Below are 27,325 nucleotides of genomic sequence, written 5' to 3'. Positions count from 1 at the left end.
TGGCAGCAGGGTGAGGGGTTGGGGTGGGGGCAGGACAGTTCCAGGGCCAGAACTGGCCCCCAGTGCCAGTTAGTGGTGCAGGAGTGAAGCTGGATGAGAGCAAGAGCAGGGGCTCGGGCACAGCGTGGGGCTGGGGGGGTCCGATGGCAGTTGGGGGGGGCCAGAAAGGGGCCAAGGGAGATGGGGAGTGGGGCCAAGAGGTCTGCGGGGAGGGGAGGCATGGAGCCACAGCCGAGGAAGGCGGTGGGGATGGGAACAGGGTGACAACCCCCCAGGGTGGTCTGAGGCCAGGGGAGGTTGGGGTGCGGGCTGTGCTGATGGAGTGTCCCCACAGGGGTGGCCTGGCTTGGAGGGGGACGGGGATGGGGTGCTGCCCACCCCCACAAGGCATGTGGGTCATGGGAGCAATCCTGCTCCTCTGCCCAGGTGAGGGGCAGGGAGAAGGGGGGATGGAGCAGGGCTGGGTACCCCTAAGGGCGGGGGGGGGGGGGGATGTCAGGGGGAGAGAAGTGGGATGGGAAGCAGGCAGGGGGGTGTGGGGGGGATGCATGGGGTGACAGGGGCTGGGGGTCGGGGGCTTGGGGACATTGGTCAGGGGAAGGCGGCGGGGGGACACGGGCTGCGGGAGGCAACCTGGGGGAGGGGGGGGTGTGGATGGGGGGTGCGAGGGCAGGGATGAGGGTGGGGGGTGCCAAGGGAGGGATGAGGGTGGGGGGTGCAGACTGGGGACACGGGCACGGGACGCAGGGTGGGGACAAGCATGGAGGGACATGGGCTGGGGAACACGGGCTGGGTTCGGCATCTTGTAATTACAGAAGTCATCTCATTCTTCCCCTTTTTAAAAAATGTTCTCTGGAGGTTCTTGTATCCCAGGCTTCATTAGAAGGCAGCAAAGAGCTGCTCAACCGCCTCCTTTATACCTCTCGTCAAAGACAGATGGACTCACAGAACTTCAACATACCAAATTTTTCAAGCTTCCACTTACAATCCTCCTTCTGCACTGCAAGGGTGGGAAATCCTTCATTGCCTGGTGTGATTAATGCCCTTTTTCCCTAAACGCAGAATCCCTTTCAGGTTCTACTGAAGATTCAACAATCATCTACTCGGAAATTACAGTGCCCAGGCAGCTGGAGGCAAAGGATGGGACCTTCACAGAGGTCATTTGTTTTTTCAGAAACGCTTTTTCAGCCGCGGGTCTAGAGCGTGGCCTCTGTGGGGGCCGTGGGTGGGTGCCCAAGGGAGAGCAGGGCAAGGAGACAGCTCTGGCTTCCCAGCCAAAGTCAGCCTGTAAATAGTGTTTCTACTGTTGGATTAATTTCTGAACTTACTGAGTGCCTCGGCAGTTCCAGGGGGACGTGTCCTATTTAATAACAGCAGAAGGAAGTCACCACATCGTCCATCTGACGCGGGCAAAGTAAGGCTCTTCCCCAGTTTTCCTTCCTCTGTTATTTTTTGCACAGGGACATTACGGGGAATTAATGGACCCGTGCCAAGGATTTTCTGCTTTGCTTTTCAGAAATCTGATAGCCAAGGACATCCCGATTTTCACATACAGTCCAGAGGGAGAGCTGATAACCGAGTTTCCATATATTCAGGTAAGTTTAGACGTCTGCCAAGGGTTCAGCGACAGCCAGAACTACACAACCCTCCTCCTCCTCGCAGGGTCATTCAAATACACCAGTGAATCTAAGCAAGGGACAGCTTTCTGTTTCTAAAAAAATCTGTTATTTTTACACAGCTTGTTTAAAAAAAATGGAAGGAAATTGTATAGAGACTGATAAAAACTGGAAAAACAATTTCAGGTTGATCAGCACACCCAATTTCCCTTTCAAATTTTTAAAGCTTTTAAAATAATTTTACTCAATGAAAAGAAAAATGGAGAAATCGCAGAATTCCCCTCTAGAAAATTCATCATTATCCAGCAATGAGCTCTTAGGCTCCTGCTTTTTCCCTGCTTACCTTCTATGCCTTCCCCTTTTTTTGCATGTGAAATCCCCCTTTCAAAGTGGTAAAAGATGGTTTTGGGGAGGGTTTATGTGTCACTTCACTGATGCAGGGTTGGGTTTTTTTGGCACGGGAGCTTTTCCCACAGCCTGAAGCCACATTTGCACCTTGCAGGATGACTGCTACTACGAGGGGTTTGTGGAGGGCTCCCCGGGATCCATCGTCTCCCTCAGCACATGCTTCGGGATCAGGTCGGCCTCTTCCCAGGGGAGAACGGGGGGTTCAGTATCAAATCAACTGGGATGGCGATTTATCTCCCTTTTTAAAGCAGGTACCCTCAATTCTCCGTGTGATGCTTGCTGCTGCATCTTCCTACTAAAATTCAAATCTTCAAACACGGCTGAGATCTTTTTTAGCGTTACAGATTTCACAGCATCTCCAGTATAGATTTTAAACACAGATATTTCATAAAAAAAAAAAAAAAAAAAAAAAAACAACCAAAAAAAAAAAAAAAACAAAAACAAAAACAATTTTTAATTAATTTTTTTGCCAAAAATGGCAGTCTGTAAGCAGATAGGAGGTTGGACATGCCAAGACAGTCCAAAGATTTATTTGGAAAGACAGCAAACTAACCAAGAATTTCTCAAGCAACTTTCCTCTTCGGGGGCACTCTATGTCTGGGATATATTTATTTCTGATAGTGCAAGCTCTGAACAGGAGACAGAAAGCGAACCTGTATGGGCATAACAATCTCCAACAAATCAAACTTCCCAAAACATTGCCTTAAACCCATAACCATCACCAACGTCCCTCCTGAAGTCCTCCCTGTAGAACTCAGTCTATAATATCAGTTACAGGGAAGGGAATACCTGCGTAACCTGTCTGCAGAATATTAAGAGAATATGTGAATGAACCATGCACAGCCCAGCAGATCTTTCTTACATTATCCCTCTGTCCCTCTGCAACGTTATCAAACCCAAATCCTAGATCTTCTCCAGAAATACCAGCCCTGGGAAGCAGGAGCTGCTTTTTTTTTTTTTTTTTTTTTAAGAGATTGTCCTAACTTGGAAAACGCTTCATTTTATTTCGCATTATTTTCACTGGTTTTGCTGGAAGGAAGTTATCCAGCCTCCCCCACAGCCCCCCATGGTTTACAGCACCCAGATGCCCATGATCTGCACCAGCATCAGATTCCCACAAGACTTAACGTCCTTCACAGCCCGGATGCAGGGGACTCACAGGGTGGGAAAACAGCAAGTTTTTTCCCCATTAAAGACCTTGGTAAACACACTAGCACAACTGCCTTGAGCAAAGGCTTCTGGGTTTCCAGCTCAGTATTTGAGGAGGCCACATTTTCCTATTGTGATACACAAACCAGTGATTATGAACATTTTTGGACTAAACTCAAACTCTGGCAAAGCTAAGACCCACCGAGCCTCTCTTACAAGATCAGGCATAAGACCAGGATTGAATAGACCTACCTGCACCTTCTTTCTCAAACAAGCACCCCAAAAGATCTCCAAATTAAGTGAGTTTTTTTAGGATACAAATTTATTGGCAGATGCAGCCTATTTAGCTGCAGTGTCTACATGGGGATAAACAGATTTTAAAGACTGGTGCTCCTTGGAAGAGCTGTAGCACAGTGCTTTTATTGCCTTCTCAATTTCATTTAATATATAGCATTCATCTGCACATTCTTTGCTTTTTCCCAGAGCATGATTTCTCCCTCAAGGCTGTCTTATGTATCTTAAACCTTGGGCATGACACTTTTTTTCCATAAAAGGTCTTTTAGGTGAGCTCCTTGTACCTTTTCACAGGATCCTTGCCCACAGGAGAAGTGGTATGAACGAGCTAAATCATTCCATATCCCTCTTTTCAAAGAAAAAAACTCAAAACATAAAATATGGGCTGATCTTAATAGCCCTGAACTCCAGAGGTGGCTCCCGGAGCTTCTACCTGTTAGTGAGATGCACAGGGCTGCCCTGCACCTCCAGCCACACTGTGATGAGCACCCTGCACCTTGTTTATTTTTGTATTTCCTAAACAATTGAAGAAGTCATTTAGATCACATCTCTGACTGACTTCTCTGTCTGAAAATTCGCAGCGGAGTTTTGCAAATTGGAGATCTGAGTTACGAAATCGAGCCCGTGGAGAACTCCTCGACGTTTCAACACCTCATTTACCGAAGGGCGTTGGAAGGCGGCTCACATCAGCTGTGCCAAGTGCCTGAAGAGCACCAGGACCATCTGCTTGAAGATGGAGAACTTGTAAACGTGAGTCATAAAATCCTTGTTATCAAAGTAAGGACTCTCCATCCGCTCGTGTCAATGTTGCACATTCATGTGTATACATACAGGTTATGGTAAATGTTGGGGGTGATCCAACCATAGAGAAAATTCCCGTTGTATTCATAAAAGCATGACAGGGATTTCACACCATAAACCATCAGCAGGTCTGGAAGCAAAAAGGATTTCTGTATAGCGACAAGGAGCAAAGCACCCTCACATGGTATGGAAACCATACCCACAGCCGTGCCTCAGCATCACTCTGTGAAATTAAGACCCCGTTTTGTTGCTGGAGGAGTGTTAGGTAGCACTTTGTCAGCTGCAGATTACCCTGCCCTGGGTTTGCTTCTCTCTTGAGATCCCTTCCCACTCGCCAGTTCATCTCGCAAGCCCTGACAAAAATATTCAGGTCTTAAAAATGTTGGTGGAACTGAAAGTGCAAGTAGCAAACAAGAATTTTTTTTTTTAAGATGGCAATAAAGAGGGGAGTTGACATGTCTGTCAGCTCCAGAGGTAAAAGCAGCTGAAGGTTTAAAAAAAAAAAATCTGAAATGATTAATTATTTTTAAACACAGTTAGATGATGTTTCTAAACAAGCTGTGATCAGAAGCTACAGGAGCAATTTCAGTTCTTACTGACATTCTGTTATAGATAATAAACCAATATTCTACTACCTGACTCCAGAAAGGAAAGCGTAGACTCAAGGACCAGGGGTCTGTATCCAGCACTCTTCCCTCTAGACCTTCCTCTTGTAGGGCTGCCCCACGGGGGCTGGAGGTGCTCCTGGGCTGCAGGTGCTACCAGCCCCACCGGTGAATCTTGAGCTCCATCTCAAAGGACCATAGGTTGGAAGGGATCTCAGGAGGTCGCAGGTTCAGCCTCCTCCTCCTCCACGCAGGGTCAGCTCCGGGGGGCAAACCAGGTTGCTCAGGGCTTTACCCAGTCGGATCTTGAAGACCTCCAAGGATGGAGCCTGCACAACCCCTCTGGGCAACCACCTGCAAGGCCTGAGCCTTCCCAATTGGTGTGTCAGAAAGAGACGCCCTGAGGATGAAATTCCCCTTTTCTTCCCATTTTTCTGTCTGTGCCGCCTTTCCCTTATCTCCAGGGGGACCTGGAGGTGCAAGACTTTGAGACCATGGCTGGGTGCCCCTCTCCCAGCAGCAATTTGTGCTGAGGTCTTGTGAGCACTGAGTAAGGGGGAAGGTTACACCACCTGCCTTACTGACGTGACTCCTAGTCCTACACCCTATCTGCTTGCTCTTCTTTGCTTTTTTATGCTCTTCTTGAGCAGCAGAATATTTTCGAGTCCCATCACCGTTCATCGTACTTCTCTGATGGAGCTGTCCACAAATCTGTCACCACACTCTGTCAACCACAGGGATAGATGTGGAGCAACTTCTGCTCTGGGTCTGACTCCCTTGGGCCTTCATTTAACGCGTCTTTACATCTTGGCAATAAAGATCAACTCTGTGTCTGTAGTTAGTATTCACCTTACAGTAAGCAAATCTACTGCCCCAGTTTGCTTAAATTACACACCAAAAAAAGCTTTAGTGATGTCAAAATGCACACATCTGCTAGTTCTTTTCTGTTCAGAAACACAGTTTCCATGTTTTCAAAGGAAATTAGATTGCTCTGACATCATTTGATATTGGATATTACTGATGCGGATGTTTCCAGAAACGCCTTGGTTAGAAAAATAGTTTATTCGCTTTGATTTGCGAATGCTTTTAGAGCTTGTGAGGACTTCTGCCACTGCTGTTCCTGCTTTCAAAAGCGCTGAGATAAAGTGTTATTTTTGTACCTACGAGTGTGGATTATTTATAGCGACAGCCTGGCCTAAGCCAGCCTACTGTAATTGTGTTCGGTGAAAGAAAGAGTGACATTCAGAGATTCTGCCTCCTGATAGTAATATGAAGCATTTAGATGGAAGAATTACTTATCAGCTCCCATGGTGCAAATATAGTTTTATAAATTGCTACAATTTCACTGAATTTAATGAGAATCTGCCAGGGAAAAAGGAATAATAGTAATGGTAATAGTAATAATAGTAGTAGTAGTAGTAGTAGTAGTACTAATATACAAGAAGAAGAAGAAGAAGAAGAAGAAGAAGAAGAAGAAGAAGAAGAAGAAGAAGAAGAAGAAGAAGAAGAAGAAGAAGAAGAAGAAGAAGAAGAAGAAGAAGAAGAAGAAGAAGAAGAAGAAGAAGAAGAAGAAGAAGAAGAAGAAGAAGAAGAAGAAGAAGAAGAAGAAGAAGAAGAAGAAGAAGAAGAAGAAGAAGAAGAAGAAGAAAGAAGAAGAAGAAGAAAATAATAAGAAGAAAATGAATAAGAATAAGAACGAGAATAAGAACGAGAATAAGAACGAGAATAAGAATAAGAATAAGAATAAGAATAAGAATAAGAATAAGAATAAGAATAAGAATAAGAATAAGAATAAGAATAAGAATAAGAATAAGAATAAGAATAAGAATAAGAATAAGAATAAGAATAAGAATAAGAATAAGAATAAGAATAAGAATAAGAATAAGAATAAGAATAAGAATAAGAATAAGAATAATGTGGTATTTGTTCAACAAAAAAGAGAGATGATGCAATAGCAATTTTTTAGCCATGCATACTTCTGTAACAGCCAAACCATTTAGACAGTTGTCTTGCAGAGAGAGCAGCTCCTCCTCCTTTCTTTTACCACCAAAACACCTGGGAACTACTCAAGAGAACTGCTGAAATGGCTCCCACATTCCCATCTCAGCTAGTGCCAAGGCCACCACTCAAGCTTTTTTAGGGGCAGCTTCATTTTCTCCTCGTTACTTGACCAAATCTGCAGAACTTGAACGCCCTCACAGACTCCCCGTGTGCTCACCCCAGCAGAGATGGGACAACACTGTCACCTTGCTTGGAGGAGAAGAATAACCCCCCCAAATTACCAACTAACTAATTGCTACCAGCGATTGATGTGCTGGATGTACAGAATGCAAGTCAATGAGCTCTACCCAGCTCAGGACTGAGTGCATCACACCTACAGCAGATTTTTTTTTAACTATGGAACTGCTCATGCATAGTTAAACATGCAAAGGGCACAAGCAAGAAATACTAAAAATCTTCTTTCCAGAGGCTGCTGGATCCCGGGCACAGTACACAGGGTGTCTCGCTGGCTGGGTCGAGCAGCAGACACCCTCCCATTTGCTGTGTAACGGCAGGTGTGCTGAGCAAAATGAAGCAAAACCAAGAGTTATCTTAGCGGCCCTGGCATGGCTTGAAAAATTGCAGTTCAGGACCAGTTTTTATCTGCAATTATCTGCTCAAGCCTTCTGGTTCCCAGCACTGAGCTGCTTGATGCAGGCTTGGTGCTGACTTCTCTCAATTCTCCCTTGGAGGCAGTTTTTGTGGTGCCACTTTTAACGGTTTAAAAAATGGTCTGAGCGCGTGCAGAAGTCTGCAGCTTGTAGTGAGCTGATTGAACGCCAGCAGTGCCAGGTAATCCCCCTGCTACCAAGAAAGCCCCATCTACAGCTGTGTTCTGTCTCTGAATCTCTCTGCTCTCACCCTGATTACTCATTAATCCTTCTCTAATGCGGAATTGCTCTGTGTTCTGGTACTTAAGGGAAATTCTGGATTAGTTCAAGTAACACCACTCTGCATTTTTGCAATGCGGTGTAAGCTGCAGAGCTCCTGGACATACCTCAATAACCGCAGCGTCATTTGTTCGCTTCCAGGAGGTTCCTGGTCTCCCAGTCCTCCCCGTGCCCACCAGATACTTGGAGCTGGCTCTGATCACAAACAAAGAACTGGTGAGGATCAGGAACCATCGCCACGCGACGGCCGTTGCGTTATGGCAGAGACAGGCCTTGGCGTCCAGCGTGGTGACGCAGCCCTTCTCCTCTTCCAGTTCAAAGTTAACCACCGCAACGAGACCCGCATGCTGCATCTGTTCATTTCCATAAGCAACCTCCTGAACACGGTGAGTTTTAATGATGTGGTTTTAGTTGTGAGCCACCGTTTGCCCTGTCGGCCGGCTGCCTGACCCGCTGCCCTGGGAAAGAGGTGAACAATCTGCGCCTGGCTGCAGCTACTCCACCAGGAACCAGTGTGTTCCTCAACACTATAAAACCCACTCCAACTGCTAAAAAAATTGCTTCAAATATGAGCGAAGCCAGTTTAAAGATAAATTTTTAAATCACTCCTTTTAAAACACTTGATTGGGATGAGTAATGAGCTACTAAATGCTTTTTGGTAGCTCATTACCATCTCCCTGTCTCTTCACCTCCTTCTTGCTATGCGTCCTCCAAAACATCACATGAGTTTTCATCTTCTGCTGCTTCTGTGTGAGCACAGCAACAAGGCACCAGTGCATCAGCTGCAAAGCACTCAGCCACGAGCCACACAGAAAGCTCCATTAAATCACATTCATGTGCAGAAATAACCGGCACGCTCAGCTCTCCCACTTCGAGCAAGAAGCTGGTTCTTGCACGCGGAGGTGGTGGAAGCTCTTGCTCTCGTCCAGGTCTACAAGCCCATGAAGCTGCAGATCATCATCAGCGCGGTGGAGATGTGGACCAGGAGGGACCGGGTGCCACCCGGCCGCAGCCTGGCCCAGGCACTTCAGGGCTTTGCCGCGTGGTGCCAGAGAGACGCCGTCAGTCGCATTAATTACGACCATATCCAATTATTGCTGTAAGCATCCCGCGTTTTAATCGCTCAGCTCGTGTGCCGGCGCGGGGGAGATAAGCAGGGAGCAAGGACATTTTCATCTTTCTTTTAATTTTTACATATATATGCTGATGTGTCTTTTGTCCTGGTCATATCTCGTGGAAAAAAAAAAAAAAAAAAGTAACAGCTTAATCGGTCTATGTACTAATCAGCACAGATTTGTCATGCAAATTGATACAAGAATTCACTTTTCCCTTTCACTGTCCTCTTTTATATTTTTCCACACATGTGCACACACCGAGTGTACAGCTCATTTCCAATTTTGATATGGTTGTCTGTAACTGAATTATTTAAATCTCATTTTTAGTTTTTACTCACTTTTATATATACAAGCCACTCATTTTTTAGATATAATAATTCATTTCTATATGGTCTACAACTCAACATTTCAACTAAACCTTTTCACTAGGACATGGGAGTTAGATCTCAAACTGCAAGATGTTTAATCACTTCTTTCATTCATTTGCTTTTTAAGAACTAGCACCTTGTTTCTGTTTTATCTGTTCCCTTTTCCTTCATTTTGGGGGAAAAGAAACCTGCATAATAAAATGTATATCTCAAAAATTATTGATTTTATTTTTCAAATTCAACGTATTATATTGCCAAATCTATTTAAAATCGTTTTGAATAATTCTATTTTATGGAAATAGCCTACAGGCCACTCTTCCTTTTAAAGTAGGGAGGAGGCCAATGAGTTTATAAACCGTGGCTCTGCCTCGCTGGTGCTTCCACACCTCATCTGTAGGTACCAGCCCAGCTGCATATGGGGCTCCCATAGGAGAAACGGGTGATGCTGCACTTTTCTTCAAAAAGGGAGCTACTTGTTACCCAAACCCGTTATTTTCCAGCTGCAATTCAGGTGATGCATCCCGTTATTAAAAGTTGTCCTGAACTTCTTTAATGTTCACATTTTCCCACTGCAGTGGCCAGCGCTACAAGGAACGGGGATTTGCCTGGAAGGGGACAATGTGCCAGATGAACTCCATGGGTGTCGTCTCGGTGAGGGGAGACCTCGCGGGTTCACAGTGCCTGAAAGGAAAATGAACCTTTCATATTCACAGTGAACCTCAAGAGGTCATTCTGCGTAATTCCTGGGCTCAGGCTTTTACCAATTAGCAGGTAACACCTAAACTGGGCGCATAAAGGAGGTGATGCTGGTCTTGGCTTTGCCATTTCTTAAAGAAGGTGAGATGGTGAAGGACCAATTCTCCAGTGCTTCCCCAGACCACCTCTCAATAGGGGTCCTTTGGTTTCCCTAATTGTTTGTTTGCCAGTGCAAGTCCCTAGCTAGCACAAATTTCACAGTTACTGAGCAAAACACTGAAATTCTGGATCTGAAGTTCTCCACTTCAACATGCACCGACTTGAGAAAACATGGGCCTCTGTTTTTTCTTCCTGCCTGCAGTTCCCCGGCCACGACACCACCAGCAACGTGATGACGCTGGCCCATGAAATAGGCCACAGCTTAGGCTTCAGCCACGACGACACGGAACAATTTCACGACAGATTTTGCAATTGCAACTGCACCCTCAGAGGATGCATCATGCGAACATCCCCGGGGTAAGTGAAGCTTGGCTTTCCCTACAGCACTAAGGGCGAGGTTTGGGCCGTTGCCTTTAGCTGCCCACCTCTGAGCAAACACCGTGTTTCTGAGGGGGGGTGCATGTGCTCATTCTTCCCCAGCACCTTTGCACCTTCCAGCTCAACTTGGCAGAGGAATGGGACTCTAAGTTGGCCCTGCTTTGTGCAGGTGGTTGGACCAGGGACTTCCAGACATCCCTTCCAACCTAAATCATGATGATTTGTCAAGTGAAATTAGTTATTTAGATAAAACGAGAGACTGCAGTTCTCCCTGAGACACAAATGCACAGAAAACTTGCCTTCCCTGGATCTGCTGGTCACAGAATATTTATTTTCTGCCTGCTTTCTCCAAGAGCTCTTTGGTTTTGGTTTCTTCATAGCCAGAGCTGCACCTCGTACCTGCTCTCTTGATGTAGGAACATCGTGAAGAAAAATAATTCCACTAATAAATTAATGTCTCCTGAAACTTGTGAAGAATATTTGGTAGATGTCAGCTTCTGTTGTTTTAGCATCAAAGACACCACACAATATTGCAGGAACATCCTTACAATGGTCAGCTCCACGTACCGCTGCTAATAGAATGTCTTTAAAAATGACTCGTTCCTCTCAGCTCTAGAGGTGTGCCCAACAGGCAGTGGACTTCAGCAGGCAGTGAAGGTTTTATCACAGATTTTTTGGCTTCCAAGTCTTAAGATCCTTTTCTTGGTGTGAAGAAGCCCTTGCCTCTGTTTCACTCCCTGCAACGCGCACACTGCAGCAACGAGAAGGACACAGGCTTCATGCTCAATATTAGACCCTTATTTTTACCGGAGACCAACAAAGCCTCCCTGAAGACATCAAGGATCTGAGAAACTGAAGTCTCCTGGCAGATTTGCCTGTTCTTTCAATACCATCAGCACTGAAACAGGCATTTCAGCGGGGTCGCCAGCAGTCCCGCTTCACCCCGAGATGATCCGCCCCATCCCATCCACCTGGAGGTCACCCCCCTGGTGACCTCAAGGGGACTGAGGACCCAGCTGGGGTGAAAACCTCAGCAAGTCTGAGCACTCTGCTTCATGGCTCTCTCGCCCCTCAGTTTTTGCCGTCATCCATTCCAATAGTACCCTGCTTATCCCGACGTACTCATCACAGTTATGTTTCCAAACCTCTCACTTTAGACAATAGTTCTTCCAGGATTCCTAAACAACAATTAATTGGCATGTTCAGTTGAGCTGTTTCCAATTTGGCCAGAGTAATTTCCATGCCCATATTTATACCTGAAAATAAGAGAGAAAAAAAGCTTATTCCCCCTAAAATGTTCCACATTCCTCTTTGCTAGTTAATCTATTTGTTCTTTAAGTCCATCAATTTGTTTATCTATACAGTATGGTTACTTTTTTTTTCTTTTTTTTTTTCTTATAGATCTTGCTTGGCATTCAGTAATTGCACAATGGGAGAGTATTACAATGAAGTAATAAGAAAAAAACTACCTTGCCTATTCAACAAACCATCTTTAAAATCACGTCTTCTTGAACTCTGTGGCAACGGTGTCTTGGAAAAAGAGGAAGAATGTGATTGTGGCAGTGACAAGGTTAGCAATTAAAAATTTCACTGCAGTCTACATGGTAGAATAGTGTTTATAAAACTGTGGCGGTTTTGCAACTATAAAAGCTCACTGACTCATGGGAAGAAATGATTTTTGAAGTGTTTGTTATACATTCAAACAAGCCCACTGGCTTCCACACCTGTGAATTCCCTTGAAATGGGGAACTTGCCAAATATGGCCTTATTTTAGGGCAAAATATGCATGACTTGCGTAAACACATGCAGAGCATATCTAGAGGTAAATTCAGGTTTTCTTCTAGTTTTTCTTTATTCTGTAATATTTACCCTGAAGTCGGTGAAAAAAGTGCTTTTCTGAAGTACTTGCACGTTGGCATCTTCGCAGCTATAATTCCAGGATCCATGTAGTTGAGTCACTTCAGAAAGTCTGTGTTTTCCAGTGAAAACTCTTGTTTGCGTTCTGTGTGATCATTGTTTGTACGAAGCTTCTGTAGCTTTGTCAAAACTCGTCCTTTGCACTGACATTTCTCATGTAAAACGATTTGCATGTACATTATATCCAGGCTTGGGCTGAACATCCTGCACTTGGCTGGTAAAGAGGATTCACCTGCTTTAAAAAATTACACTGGGAAAAAGCAAATCCTACCCCCGACAGCCCCCAGACCCCCAGTCTCTCCAGCCACTGGTCCCAGATCTCTTCTCCTCCGTCAGGCATGGGGCTGAGCCATACAATGCCCTGACCAGAAGCCCCTTTTTTATCAGCCCCTTTTGTCTCCCCTTTTTTCTATTTTCCCACACCTGTTTCTCCCCAGCCCACCTTAATCTCTCCCTGCCTTTGGTCCTTTCCCTAAACATCCCACACACAGCATTGCACATCCCCACATTTGCCTTAAAACATCCCACAATAAGTTTTACACAATCCTACGTTCCTTCTCAAATACTACATTATAAGTTTGAATCCTCTTCAGGAGACCCAAGAAAATTCTGTTTTCCATTAGCAACCTTAAAGCTCTGGTCTGATGTCCCCATTATCTCCCCTCTGTCATCACTGTGTGATCAATTTTTTATTCTTCCTGTCTCCTCTCCTTGCTTTTATGCTAAAAAGCCATTAACTATCAATCCTTACAAAGCAGATACTCTTACAACCCAGGTATCCTTAAAATTTGAGTAATTAATTGTGGTTTTGCCATAAAGTTCAGAGTCCATCAGCTTTAGCACTTTGAATGATTTGGGATTGAGATTGGGAATTTGAACTAAGGAAATGGTGGGTCATTGCTGAAAGAGTTGAAAAGGGGAAGGAAGGAAGGAAAGTATGAAAGAAAGAAAAAAAAAGGATAGAAAGGGAGGCTGATCTCTCCCATTGTGCTCAGCAAGGTTTCCAAGTGCTTTGGAAACATTAATGAACCTATTCTTAGAGCACCCCTGTGAAGCAGGTAGATTGGCTAATTAACAGAGGCGATGAGATGGTAGCACTAGTGTTCAGAGAAAAATGTGAATTGTTTTAAAAGTGCCTACACGAGGCATATTTCCCCTCAACACAGAACTCCAGAATGTCCGGAGTTTAATAAGGAGCAGAAAACAGCACTTTTTTTTTTTTTTTTTTTTTTTTTTCCTTTAACATCCTTTAAGTCTGTGTCTCTTAAGCTAGAGAAGCTGATGCAAATAAAAGCTCCTAACACTGAGATGGTGTGGCATTATTTACTTCCAGGCATGCCTGCAAGAAGGATGCTGCCTCTCCTCCAGCTGCTTGCTCACCCCGGGGGCTTCTTGTTACAGAGGCGAATGCTGTCACAAATGTCAGGTAACTTATAACAGCAACAACTCCTATTGGCTTTGTGACGTAGGGCAGACTAATGATTTGTTTTTCAGAGCTGTTAGTTAGATGCTATAATGTTTTTTTCCTGTATTTCTCAGTATATTTGGTCTGAAAATATCCATAAACTTGACCAGAAACTACTCATGCTTAAGTAGAAAACCAACAGTTTAGAAACACCAAAATTATGTCAGGCAAAAACCCTCAGCAGGAGGAGCAAACTGAGGGCGTATGGACAGAACTGACTGGCCCAACGCAAGCATCAGTGTCACAGACCAAACGTCCAGCAATCACAGGTGTGGCTGAAAGGAAAGAGATTTTAAAACCTCACTTACACTCCCGCTGATTTTGAACTTGTAGGGAAAATCCAGCAACACTATATTTGTAAAGAGATTTTAGATTCAACCTGAAAAGCACAAATAAAACCACGAGTTTCTCTGCTGGAATATCAGCAGTCACCGTTTGCCATGTCTCAATTTCTGCAGGACAGAAAGGGCTTTAGTCCTTTATGCCTTCCTCCAATCCCTATTCTGTCCGACTTTTTGCAAATCCAGGTTGCTGTTCTTCATCCTACACTTCTGGGACATTCCCTAAAATTCTGCCACAGGGGTTTCAGCGATTCAGGTCAGCCAGGATCTAGGGGGAAAAAAATGCATTCAAAATTTGTTTTGTGGGCTTTTCTTTACAGTTACAGCCAGCAGGAAAAATCTGCAGAGAAGCCAGGAGCGTCTGTGATCTCCCCGAGTACTGCAACGGCTCTTCAGGGTCCTGCCCCGTGGATGTATATAAGGAAGACGGAACCCCCTGCGGCAACAACCGCTGCTACGACGGGCACTGCCACAGCCACGAGGCACAGTGCAAGGCTTTGTTTGGCAGAGGCAAGAGATCTCACCCAAGGAGCTGCCCCATCTCCTCATGCAGAGTCAGCCCTCGCCGTCAGATAACGCTCCACCTCGCGTGTCCTCCCCCCTCCCTGCCCCCTGCTTTGAAAAAGTCAGTTTTCTCCGCAGTCACTGAAGATTCACTGTTTACCCTTTGTGAAGATTCACTTTTACTTTTTATATATATACTGCTTACTCTTTATATATCTACAGGCTTAGATAGATGGGCCAGTTCCTTAAGAATATAAGCACTCACATAAAAAATACTAAAGAATACTTTTTTTTAATACCCCATGATTTTATAACAATAGCTACATAACTACATATATATATATAGCAATGTGTATATAGAATATTGGACTCAAGGACTTTAAGGCTCTTTTCCAACCTAAATGATTCTACAGTTCTCTATATTTACAATAGTTAGGGTACCAGAAAAGGGGTTTCCTCGGGCGGCAGTTGTTGAGGTGCTGTTCAGGAACACCCCGTGCCCAGCGCGCGATGGGAGCAGCCAACGTGGCCACCCGTGTCCACTCTCCCGAAACAAAGATGCGCAGGAGACCGTCGTCGGGATCACTGTTGCACCTCTGAAAGCGACCGCAACCTACAATTCGTGCATCTAATTTCCCCCCCCAGTCCAAACCTGAAGCACGCATGTGATTTTTTTTTTTTTTGAACCCTTGCCCACATCCTCTTTCAGATTATTTCAGTTCTGCAGGAAGTAACCAAACTTCCCCAGTGCACGTGTCCTCAAGCTGTGGCAGCACGGATCTATTCTGCACTGCCTCGTTAGTGATAGCAGTAATACCCATCACGATCTGAGTCCTAGGTTTCTTTATGAGCATACAAAAGTCTTCTGTGAATAAAACCACAGTTCCCCTGTGAGCCACCACATTTATGAGAAGTTTGGAGTCTCTGGGAACTCCTGCACATGAAGACAGTAGCATTTCTCATGTAAGGCATTGCTGGGAAAGGCAAGGATATTGAGAAGGCAGAATGTTTTGATAAGACAGAATACTTTTGGCATCATTTTGACACAGGACACCAAAGGAATTGCCACATGAGTGTCTATACGGTGCTAGTGTGGCCAACAGTGATCTCAGCCACCTCCGCGGGACAGCTGGGAAGTCTGGCAGTTGGTTTTACTTTGAGAACATTTTGGATGCTTGAAAACTTGTAAAAACACCTGATGGGAGCCCTGCATTGACCACGGGCTTTCCATCCTCTCCCTCAGTGCTCTGGTACTCTTATACAACCCTTGGTGAATATAAAGATGTTCTGAAGAAACTGAGAGTCCTCTGGGTTGGAAATGGTTCTGCCTTCATGAAATCCAGATCTCTGAGCTGTTTCTGACATCTGATTAGTGCTGCTAATACTGAATATAATGCTAGTGATGTTGGTTTCACGTTAAATGTAAGATATATGAAGTCTAACAGAAAGTTAGACAAAGAAAAAAATAGGTTTGGGAAAGATTTTAGGCTTTTAATCCCATTTTACGCTCTACGTTGTTCTGTTTAAATGACCATGGTCCATTCTGATCATTGGTCAATCTCTTGGTGGCAAATCTGTTCATTTAGCCACTTCATTCTCACATTGGTTATTCTGGTTCAAAAGAGGACGAGAAGTGAAATAATGGGGGGGGGAAATCCCAAAAAACATGGCAAGTTGAAAGCAAGCTGTGGTTGACTAGAACTTAATTTCAGAGAAAAACAAAACAAAACAAAACAAAACAAAACAAAACAAAACAAAACAAAAAAACAAACGAAAAACAAAACAAAACAAAAAAAAAAAAAACACAAAAATCATCTGGAAAGATTAGGGGGGGGTGGACAGTCCCTGCCTCTCCGTGAACATCTCCTTTTGCTGTCTCGCTCTGCAGCCGCCCATCGCGCCCCGCTGAGCTGCTTCAGGGAAGTAAATGTTCGAGGCGACCGGTGTGGGAACTGCGGCTGGAATGGGATGTACTACACGAAATGCCTGGAAGAGTAAGTGCTGGTTACTGGTGGTGACTGGCGTCCCAGTCCTGCCAATAGCCAGGCAGGACTGGGACATCACTCTTACTCATTGCTGTACAAGCACACAAATAGAACGTTGTTTCTGAGGGGTTTTTAACTTGAATTTTTTTGGTTGGGATTAGGCACAACAAGAGAAGCAGCTTTTTCTATGAGGCTCTGTTAGGCTCTTCTGCCTGGTTTTTATAGATGAAGGAGTGATGTGCGAGCATTGCCGAGAGCCTACCTGTCTAACAGTCCAAGTAGGGGAAGAAAACACATGTCAATTTGCAGCAGCATTTCTTCAAGTTGGGTCCTTCTTGCACTTTAGTTTCAACCCAAAAAGTTATGTGAGGACTGTTTTCTTTTTTACAGGAGCTGACAGAATTTTCTTCTTTGCTTGTCCAGAACAACTTTAAATCTTATCTCCCAGCATTAATGGAAGTTCAGTCCATGACACTTTCCAGCTTTCCTGCAGTAAGGGGTCATCCCATCACCAGGCGAGGGCTTTGATAATGGGTTCAGTTTGATAATGGGTTCTCTACCCCGTTTTCTCCTATAGTATTAATTCTTTCCATGTTGCTGCCATGCACAGCAGTCATCAGTCAGTACATCTTGAGAGACATCTCTAGATAGGCCAGTGTTGCAGCGTGCAGTCCCTCAACTTTTGAACTCATCACTCTCCAATCCTTCCTCTGTGGTCATCTCCTGAGTGCAGGGCCTGCTGAGAACGACCCACACTTCAGTGCAGGCATGGACAATCATCCAAAAGGAAGAAGATCATTTACCAGGACCTTGGAGATTTTCTGTCCTTATGAATATTAACATTCACTCAAAAATATTAATTTGCTAGTACCTAGCCTTTCCTCATGCTTGCACTGTGGCAGTTCACCAAGGAGGGGGACGTTGCGGTCATTAGAGAAGACACTAGGATGCAAATTCAGAATTTGAGCTTATTTCCTGTTTTCCTACTGAGCACTACACAGGCGGCACCTGAGCTTCACTGTTGCCACCCCTGGGCAGAGAGATGTGTTTCTGAATAACTACACCCAATTTTTCCTGGCATAACCAGCAGTATTTCTCACACAGGATATAAAATGGGCAAAACACATGACAAGTGAGGGTCAAAAACTCAAATGGAAGTGTCGCTGCAGCTTCTGGAGAGATACATGAAAGGGCTGTGCCTTTGCGCCCAAGGCACTGACACCAACTGGTTAAAAAGAGTCTGTGTCGATACTAGTTAAATGTCTTAACCTCAGAAAAGGGGTGGTTGGAGGCAAACTGCCTAAAATGATAGATCCTGGGCAGCTGGAGCCTCTGCCCGTGCCCAGGGTTGTTCCCAGCGTGTGAGCTGGAACCAGTCAAACTCATCCCAGGGTGTGGACCAGCGCCACGGATCACCACATCCTTGGATGTCTCGACAAATGCTGCAGCAGTCTGTCTGTCCCTCCCAGGAACGTCCTGTGCGGAAGAGTGCAGTGTGCCAACATTGACAGGGTACCCGCCAGGCAAGACGGCGAGACCGTGGTTCAGACTATCGTGAACGACCAGCTCTGCTGGGGCCTCGACTTTCACCTGGACCCAGACACCCCTGACGAGGGATCCGTGAAAGACGGCACATCGTGCGGTAGAAACAAGGTACCCTTAGAAAGCTGGGAGGGATATACGAATAGCACAGGGCGGAAATTAAGTGGAAGGATTTTATGTTTCTAAAGAAGATGTTCTGGATCTCTGATATAAATACCATAGTGCCTTCAGGCCCCCTTTAGCAACTGAAAAATACCAAACATTGGGTTTGTGGTTTGTTTGTTTGTTTTTTTTTTTCACCTCAGACAGAGGGGCCAACAAAATAGCTGCTGTTTTTTTCATTAGAAGGGAAAAGCAATAGATTGCACTCTTCTTTTGAAGCTACTAACCAAAGTCAACCTTTTTTTGTTGTACATACAAAAGAATTTGAAGTGTTGTTCACTTCTTCCCTTGGACCCACACAGAAGACCAAATTCCTGTCAAGCTGGTGACATATTAAAGGATGAGTTTCCTTCTATCACATGGCAGGGAAAGCATTTCTAAGAAAAGCAGAGGTGCTGAGTTCCACCAAAAGGGAAGGAGCCGCTCAGTGCTGGCTTCGGTAGAGTTGTCCTTTCAGGAGACATGGGTTTCACACCACCAAATGCAAACATTCATCCCAAAAACAACTAGTTTGCAAGGCAAAAAGTTGAAAGTATATCTCCTTCATTCTCCTTCTGCACAGAGGAGATGCGTTTGTGTCTCCTAGAGCTAGGAAGATGCTCCAAGTTATTCACTGCCCGAAGGAAGCATCTTCTGTAGTTCCAAGGTCTTGTTCATGCGGACTGGACAGGACAAGACCGGAGTTCCTGAGCCACGAACTGCCAAGAACTGGAGAATGTGCTGGGGGAATAGCACGGCATTTACATACAAAGCTCAGGCCGGTTGTGTCTGAGAGTCCATCCAGCCCAGAATCCTCCACCAGTCTCAGGCAGGGAAGGGTATTAACAGAGCACACACACATGGTGCTTCCTACTAATACTGGCACTACTTTCCATCATTTTCAACTCTAAGTTACTCAGTTCCTGAGGTAGAAGTGACTTCTGTGCCCTCACTCTGTAACCCTCAGTGTGTATGTTCAGTCTCCCCGTGGGTTTGTCCTGAATGTGGAACTTGAGATCTTCATTTTATGCATCCCTGGTGCTCGTTTGGAGACTGAAAAGTCTTGAATGAAATGCAGCGAATGACTGAAAAGTCTTGGCCCGCTGTTTCGCACTACTTTCACCCCAATTCACCAGCCAGTGCCCTTTCCCAGTATCTGACATTTTATCATTTCACTAATAAAAATCTGCCTCTCTCTGCAGATATGTATGAACAGGACATGCGTCAGCGCAGCTTTTCTCAACAATGACTGTACGGAGAAAAAATGCAATGGCAGAGGGGTAAGTAGAAAACATCTAAGTATCCTTTGAATAGTAGAGTATATGAAGTGTAAATTTGTCTCTCAAAAGCAGTATTGGAAGTCCAGAATCATTCCTGATTCAGCAGCACAGAGATTATTTTGATTTTCACCCGTGACTGTCCTCCCAGATTCTGCTCTGGCCATGCCCAGCAATTCATAGCAATTTGTTGGTCACTTTTACCATTTGTCTTCTTTGTTCCCTCAAATATTGTGAAAACCAACTTCCACATCATAACACTCCATCCATGAATGCGTCTGTCAGTGCTACTGAATTTAAATTAGGCGGAGTCGGAATGATCTTCCAAAAAATGCATGCTCAGTTCTGTAACCTCACTTTCCTTTCAAATGACACAGAAACGGCAGATTTTGTACAGCATTGGCTGCACTGTCTTACGTAAAGTCTACATTTCCAACATTAATACTGGCAGAATTATTTCGCATGTGGGGTTTTGGTTTTTTTTTTTTTTTATTACATCACTTCCAAGGTACCTGCCCCTTTCCAGACAGATCGTAGATGAGCAGAAGATCTGTCTGGGTGTTAATGTGGATGCTAAGGGAGAATATTAGTAAGATTTGCTATTATTGGTCCTTTATCTGTAATTTCCAAGGACCAGTAAGAAAAGTTACTGGCAGTTTGTCAACCTGTAATTGGAAGGGTCTGAAGTCTGGTTTTCTTCTGCTCTGTCACCAGCTGTAGGTGGCTGAATCCATCAGAAGTTATGCTCTTGGCAACAGTGTTCTCAAAGTAGTTGGAATAATCGTGTCTTTTTGCCTTCGCCAAAGGAAAAGGCTATAACCCCCCCAAATTCACGCTTTTCTCTTGGGAAGCGGCTCTCTAAACTAAACAAACACAGACAGTAATTAATAATTATTGCTCTATATGGTTTGGGCTGCACAAGTGGGTGAAGAAAGCTAGCCTCGACCCTGTCTCCCCAGAAGAGACAGAAATGCTACTCGAAGCAGAGACGCTATGTTTGGGTGGGAAATGGTCACTACCTACACGGGCGTGCAAATTTGAGATGGGGGGAGCAGAGCTGTGGGTCCATACTCTCAGACAACAACGCAAATCTAGGCTAATAACAAATAATAAGAAAAACAATAGGAAAAAAAAAATAGGAAATTGGCCAACGAGCATCTAGAGAGGGTTAAAGAGGCTCATTTCTGCATCATCTCAGCGCGTGGCACTGACACAGGCTGACCGCAGCCCCCCACTGCAATGTGGCCCAAAATCCCTGAGGAGCTTTTCCCTCTGCTCCTCGCCCACAGCAAGGATGCTCAGGCTGCTCGCCACCCCCCGCTGCACCCCACCAGAGGTTCAGCTGTGAGTGAGAACCGAGAAACACAGGAGCCAAGTAATCCAGCCCAGACAGGACAAATAAATAGGCAACCAAGGGAGTCATGGTCCTATCTTGCAGGAATTAAAAAAAAAAAAAAAGAAAAAAGTAATTTTTGAATCACATGAAGGTGACAAATTAATTTTTGACGTATTTGTGAAATACGTTGTCGTGACAGAAATAGTCAAAGCATTCACAAGCTCAGGGGTAGCTCTGCAATTAATAAAGACTGCAAAAACACTTCCCAACTTTGAGACTAAAAATGGCTCGAGAACTGCAAAAAGCACTCCTACTAAGTCGGAAAAAGACAACTATAACCATCTTTCACTTTCTATATGCTGTCATCTCTTCCCGCTGTGTTTGTAGCACCTCTTCCAGCGGGACCATCACCCCAGTGATGGGTCGGGAACTCCCACTGCCCTCACTTTGCAGACACCTAATGATGGGTAGGAGCCACACAGCTCACGACAGCCTGTGACCAGGGGCACCAGTCTCTCACCTTTGCTCAAAACAGGCTGAACATTTCCACAGTGGCAGCTAAAGCCGAGCAACAAATTTATCTGAGGACATGGATTCCATCCAGCCTGTCTCTGCTGTGCCTGCCGGCAAGCTGTGCTAGCAGCCTGTTGTTCAGAGAAACGCAGGGCCGCCTCGTGATTATTTTTCGTGCCATAAAACACGTGTTTTCATTTAGGTGTGCAACAATAAGAGAAATTGTCACTGCGATTTCGGATGGGCCCCTCCTGACTGCAAGCTGGTAGGATTTGGGGGCAGCGTTGACAGCGGACCGCCTCCTTCTTTGCACAGTAAGCGCGGTGGGGTGGCCCCTCTCTGCACATCGCGCTGCCTTCGCTTTTGTTTTTCTTCAACAGGTTCAGCAGTTCTCCATCTATACTTCCAGATCACTTCAGACTTCGTTCAGGCATCTCTTTGTCCCTTGCTATTTAGCCGTGTCAGATTATTATTTTTTTTTCTTACCTCGCCTTCTTTTTTTCTCATTCCAGCTGTGCTTGCCTGGCCTGGCTCTATCAAACTATTCTCAGGGCACTCACACAAAGTGCAGATCGATTCCATTTAGCGCAGGGGCCACGCTGCCAGCACACGGTTCATTAAGATGGTTTATGAGGGGTGTCTTCTGAGCTCATCGAAACCCTCTTAGGAGAATCTTCTTCTCCTCTTAACACAGATTTCCAGCAGAGCTCCAGTCCTGAGAGGATAGAACATAAATAAATATGATCCTGGAACGTACCTCTGAGATGCATACTTCTACCCTCCTATACATTAGGTGTTCTAACTTGCTAATTAAGAAATAGCACGCAGCCACTCAGCAGTGCTCCACAAACCCATCAGCACCTGGCAACCTCCAAGCTCTTCCCCAACCCTCTTCGCTCATTAGTTCTGATGATGATGATGATGATGATGAACTATTAGATCTTTCTGCTGTTTATTTGACCAGGCAAATGGCAAGTTGCTCAGGCAGTAACAGGCCCACGGGCACTGCAGAAAGACAACTCTTTTGAGCAGATAACAGCTCATATGTTAAATCAGTTGCTCTTCAAATATCAACCCACTCTGGTGTTTCACCTGCCTGCGTGGAGGGCAGGGTACCCACATGGTAATGTTCTGCTCCTCTCAAATCATGGAGAAAGGCCAATGCCAAGTTTTAGGCTTCTACCTGGGTCTCCTTAGAGGTTGCTTAGGTGTCCCTTTTGCATTTTCCCTATGAAAAAACTCTCATACATATTTACTCATACACTAACTACACACTAAAGGAGCTGAAGTAAGTATTCAGCTCATGTTACTTATTGTTCAGCGCTATACTTGGATATTTCTCCATCTGCATGTCCTTATCAGGGAACCACATCGGACGCCTTCCTGCTCATTCTCTATGTCCTCAAACTCCTTACCACGCAGTCCCAAAGTCTCCTGGTTTCCAGGCCTACAGAGCATCGCTTCAGCCTCTACACTGCATACCTCAAGGCTTTTTATTGTTTCTCAAAAAGATAAGAAGGCCGATAGCTCCCAAGTAGCAGTGGTGGAGGTGCCTTGGAGACCCAGCCTGAGAGCAGAAGGGAGGGAGCATGCAAGTGAGCATCTGCTCATTTGGGGTTGAGTGCTTGAGCTAATTAATATCTGAACATCCACAACAAACGGCTGTTCCGACGAGCGTTTTGTTGTGCCAGGAACGCCTGGTGCACACAGAGCGTAACATTCTCTCTTTCTCTCTTCCAAGTGCTGAGAGTTGCAAGGAATATGGGGAAAGCTGCTGGAATCCTCTTACTCTTCTTGACTTTGGGCCTTTTGCTATACAAGAGGGTTGCCATCGCTCAGTGGATCCGGAGGTAGGTAAAGCTCCACTGATCTTTACATCACCCAGCAAAAATGAGGCGCATTTAACAATTTCTAACCAAGGGTCCCAGCATCCCTCTCCACGAAGTGTCTGTTGCTTCAAAGACAACCTGCAGGATAACGGAGTGGAACGTGCTCTAATCTGAAAACAGAGCTTTGTCGCAGACACCTCTTAGCCAGAAACAGCAGCTACTGCTGAATAATTTTCAGTCCTTTCTGGCATTTTTTAAAAGTTTTCCACAGAAATTTTGAAATGAACATTGTTGTCTAGCTCCAGGATAATTTTTCATAAAGTTCAGCTTTTTCAAAATGGCTCTTCTTTTCTTCTCTTTTGGGATGTTTAATCCCTTTTTTTTTTTTTTTTTTTACCTTTTCCTTTGCTTTTCACTTTCCTCACTCACTGGAAAATACAAATAAAAGTTGAAAAAAGAAAGATTATTAAATAGTGTGCGGAGGATAAGCACTCTCTTATCCTCTCACTGTTTTGCACATTTTTCCCAGGTCAAACGGGTTTATAAGCTTAACTGAAAGAATATGGGAATGTGACTGCAGACAGGGAGAATGTTCAAAATCCCAAACCAGAAAATGAACAATGACATTCCCCTCGATGATCTCTGCACATCCACGTGCTTCAGATTTGCAGGGCTCATTTATTCTGCCACGAAGTAGGAAAAAATACATGGAGTTTTGTTCTGCTCTTCGCAGCAACTCTGTCCAGTACCCAGCTACCCCGTGTACCAGCAAATTAAGTACCTCCACCCCATGTCAGAGTCTCCAGAGCAGATATAATAAATGCTTTCCCCTTATCACAGTGATCTGTGGTATCTCTGGACCTCAGGTAAGAGATAGGATTTAACTTACTCCATAGTTCTATTTTCTTGTCATTTTATACATCCATGTCAGAGAACACAATTTAGAAAAAAAGAAAAGCCACAATATTTCTCATAAGGCACTTGTCCATAAACTAAAGCATCTTATTCTGCTTGAAGCCACTGTCCAAAATTCAAGTTCACTGAGCACTTTACGTTACAGGTGGCAACTTAGAAGACAGGAAAAAAATCGTAATACCACTCCTCCTCTGAAAGAAGTAAGTGTGTTCCCCCATCTCTAATTTCAAAATTACATTCTCAAAGGGGTTTGGAGAACTTTAACTTCTCAGTACTTCCCAAGCATCTTTTTCCTTTCTCAGTAATCCTGGCCCCTCCAGTTCTTCCCGTGCAAGTCAAAAGCTGCCAGTGAGGACATACCCAAAGAGTGTGCACGACATACCTGCAGAAAATTGGTTTGGTTTATGTCATAAACCAATGTTAGAAATATAATATAAATAAATATAATATAAGTAAACTTATAAGGCTAGGATAAAAATACCCGGTTCCTATAAATAGAAGTGCATACAGACTGACTGCCTCAAGAGCTGGCATTAGCACAACGACACAGCTGAAGCAAGCACAAGCAAAATGCTAGCCCTTGACAGGAAAAATAAGAATTTTGTCTACATTGAGACAAATATAAGATCTCTCCCAAAATGAGCAATATGAGGTGACAGACATCACAGTGTCCTGGCAGGGAACTGCCAGGCAGGAAGGTCAAGTTCAAGCCTCTGCGCTGGTCCTGGCCATGGGGCTTTTCTGCGGTGCCTGCTCCTGTTCAGCAAGCCTGCTCTATCCTCCAGGAATTTGGCTAATCTAAACTACGTCAAATCTGATGCAGTTTCAGCAGATCAACTTTTCCAAGGAAAAGCTCCCTAGAAAAAGGAAAAAAAAAAAAAAATCCTGCCTCTTCTAGTTAGAAAAGCAGAAGAAAACAGATAAGGAACCAGAAAACAGAAAATACAGTAGGAAAAAAGAGCAGCTAAGGTCTCACCTCGCACCATGTGTGCAGGGATCAACTATCCAGGGGCCCAGAGGAGAGTCCTGGGGTCAGAAACTCATCGTCTTCAAGGAAAAACTGGAAGATGTGGGTTCTATAAATTGAAGAGGTGACTGAGAGGATATCAGGTTCAAGACCATCTAAGGAGTCTGAAAGTGCCCAAGTGCATGGACCTGATGAGATGCATCCACGAGTCCTGAGGGAAGTGGTGGATGAAGTAGCCAAGCCACTGTCCATCATATTTGAGAAGTCGTGGCAGTCCAGTGAACTTCCCACTGACTGGAAAAGGGGAAACATGACCCCCATTTTTAAAAAGGGAAAAAAAAGAAGACCTGGGGAACTTCAGGCCACTCAGTATCACCTCTGTGCCCAGCAAGATCATGGAGCAGATCCTCCTGGAAACTATGTTAGGGCACATGGAAAATCAGGAGGTGATTGGTGACAGCCAACATGGCTTCACTAAGGGCAAATCGTGCCTGACAAATTTGGTGGCCTTCAACGACAGGGTTACAGCGTTGGTGGACAAGGGAAGAGCAACTGATGTCATCTACCTGGACTTGTGCAGAGCATTGACACCGTCCTGCACAACATCCCTGTCTCTAAATTGGACAGACAAGGATTTGATGGGTGGACCACTTGGTGGATGAGGAATTGGCTGGATGGTCACACTCAGAGTTGTGGTCAACGGCTCCATGTCCAAGTGGAGAGCGGTGACGAGTGCCGTTCCTCAGGGGTTGGGGTTGGGCCCGGCGCTGTTTAACATCTTTGTTGGTGAGAGGGACAGCGGGATAGATGCACCCTCAGCGAGTTCTGATGACACCAAGCTGTGCGGTGACACTGGAGGGCAGGGATGCCATCCCGAGGGACCTGGGCAGGCTGGAGAGGTGGGACCACGTGAACCTCATGGAGTTCAACAAGGCCAAGGGCAAGGTCCTGCCCGTGGGTCGGGGCAATCCCCAGTGAGGAGGGGATGCAGAGCAGCCCCAAGGAGAGGGAATTGGGGGGGTTGGTGGGGGGAAAACTGCCTGTGAGCCAGCACCGTGTGCTCACAGCCCAGAACCCACCCGTGCCCTGGGCTGCAGCCAGAGCAGGGGGGGCAGCAGGGCCAGGGAGGGGATTCTCCCCCTCTGCTCCGCTCTGGGAAACTCCAGCCCAGGGAACAGGAGTGAAGAGAGGAGGTGCCTTGGTTACATTTGCAGGTAAATTTCCCTAGAAATTTAATATAGCATGGCAACTAGAAGAGTCACAAACAGAACATGAACTAACCCAGATCAAGACCTGTCCAAAGCAGCATCTCATCGCCAGCACGCAGTACCAGCCTGGGGAAAGCCCCATCACCAGGACACTGTGAGCTGATCCTCGTCTCCTCAAATTCTGCTGATGGCCACAGCTTGCACCCAGACCACGGGATTTAAAGGTTCTGTCGGACTCACCCCCTCCACAAATGCGTCTCATCCTTCTGAACCTATTTATCCTACTGCGCACACACACACCCCACACACACACACACACACACCGGGGTCCCGTGGCTGTGAATTTCACCAAAAAGAATCAAAATCTTCACCTTCTGGAGGCGCATCCTTCCAAACAGTTCCACTGTTCCAGTACATATTTCTTAAAACTGTAAACACTGGACTCTGTACCACCAGCACACTAACAAAATAACCCCCATTTAAGTAGAATATGCTGTACTAACTTTAACATTTTATTTTTCAGGAGAACCTAGCAGAGGAAGAGGAAAGCCTTTCTAAGGACTAAGCCTGATTCTTCACAGGACACAAGACCCCAGGGCACTGAAAACAGCTTATGCACCGCTCTGAGAAGGAAATGCTGTGCTTCCCAAATCTGTCACATTCGTTTGGGATTTGTTCTGCTTTAAATAGCAATGTTACCTTCACTGGAATAAAAGGTTTTCTTCCTATTTCTGTTTACAGCAAATATCTTGTTGTCTAGGAGGAAGCTGGACTCCACGCTCTTCCAGGAGTTTCCATCTCTGCTCCTCACACATTTCGCATCTGCCATGGCACCAGTCTGGGTCGTCACTTTATGGGCCTTGCAA

General features: G+C 45.2%; 1 protein-coding gene across 1 annotated transcript; it reads left to right on the top strand.

Annotated features, from left to right (window-relative positions):
- Positions 1-389: 389 nt before the first annotated feature.
- Positions 390-27,056, top strand: LOC104361357 (disintegrin and metalloproteinase domain-containing protein 9). Its single transcript, XM_042792738.1, has 21 exons — positions 390-426; positions 1,063-1,157; positions 1,350-1,414; positions 1,517-1,595; positions 2,119-2,195; positions 4,049-4,244; positions 7,945-8,019; positions 8,118-8,189; positions 8,733-8,902; positions 9,862-9,937; positions 10,344-10,498; positions 11,921-12,089; positions 13,770-13,862; positions 14,563-14,752; positions 16,635-16,740; positions 18,201-18,384; positions 19,617-19,694; positions 21,743-21,854; positions 23,291-23,390; positions 24,430-24,484; positions 26,983-27,056. The coding sequence occupies exons 1-21, from the start codon at positions 390-392 to the stop codon at positions 27,022-27,024; spliced, it is 2,226 nt and encodes a 741-aa protein (XP_042648672.1). The 3' UTR covers positions 27,025-27,056.
- Positions 27,057-27,325: the final 269 nt, after the last annotated feature.

This window comes from Tyto alba, unplaced genomic scaffold (assembly GCF_018691265.1).
Source record: "Tyto alba isolate M040663 unplaced genomic scaffold, T.alba_DEE_v4.0 Super-Scaffold_2, whole genome shotgun sequence".
NCBI lineage: Eukaryota > Metazoa > Chordata > Aves > Strigiformes > Tytonidae > Tyto > Tyto alba.
Note: the sequence above shows the minus strand (reverse complement) of the source record. Positions and strands in the feature narration are given on the sequence as shown.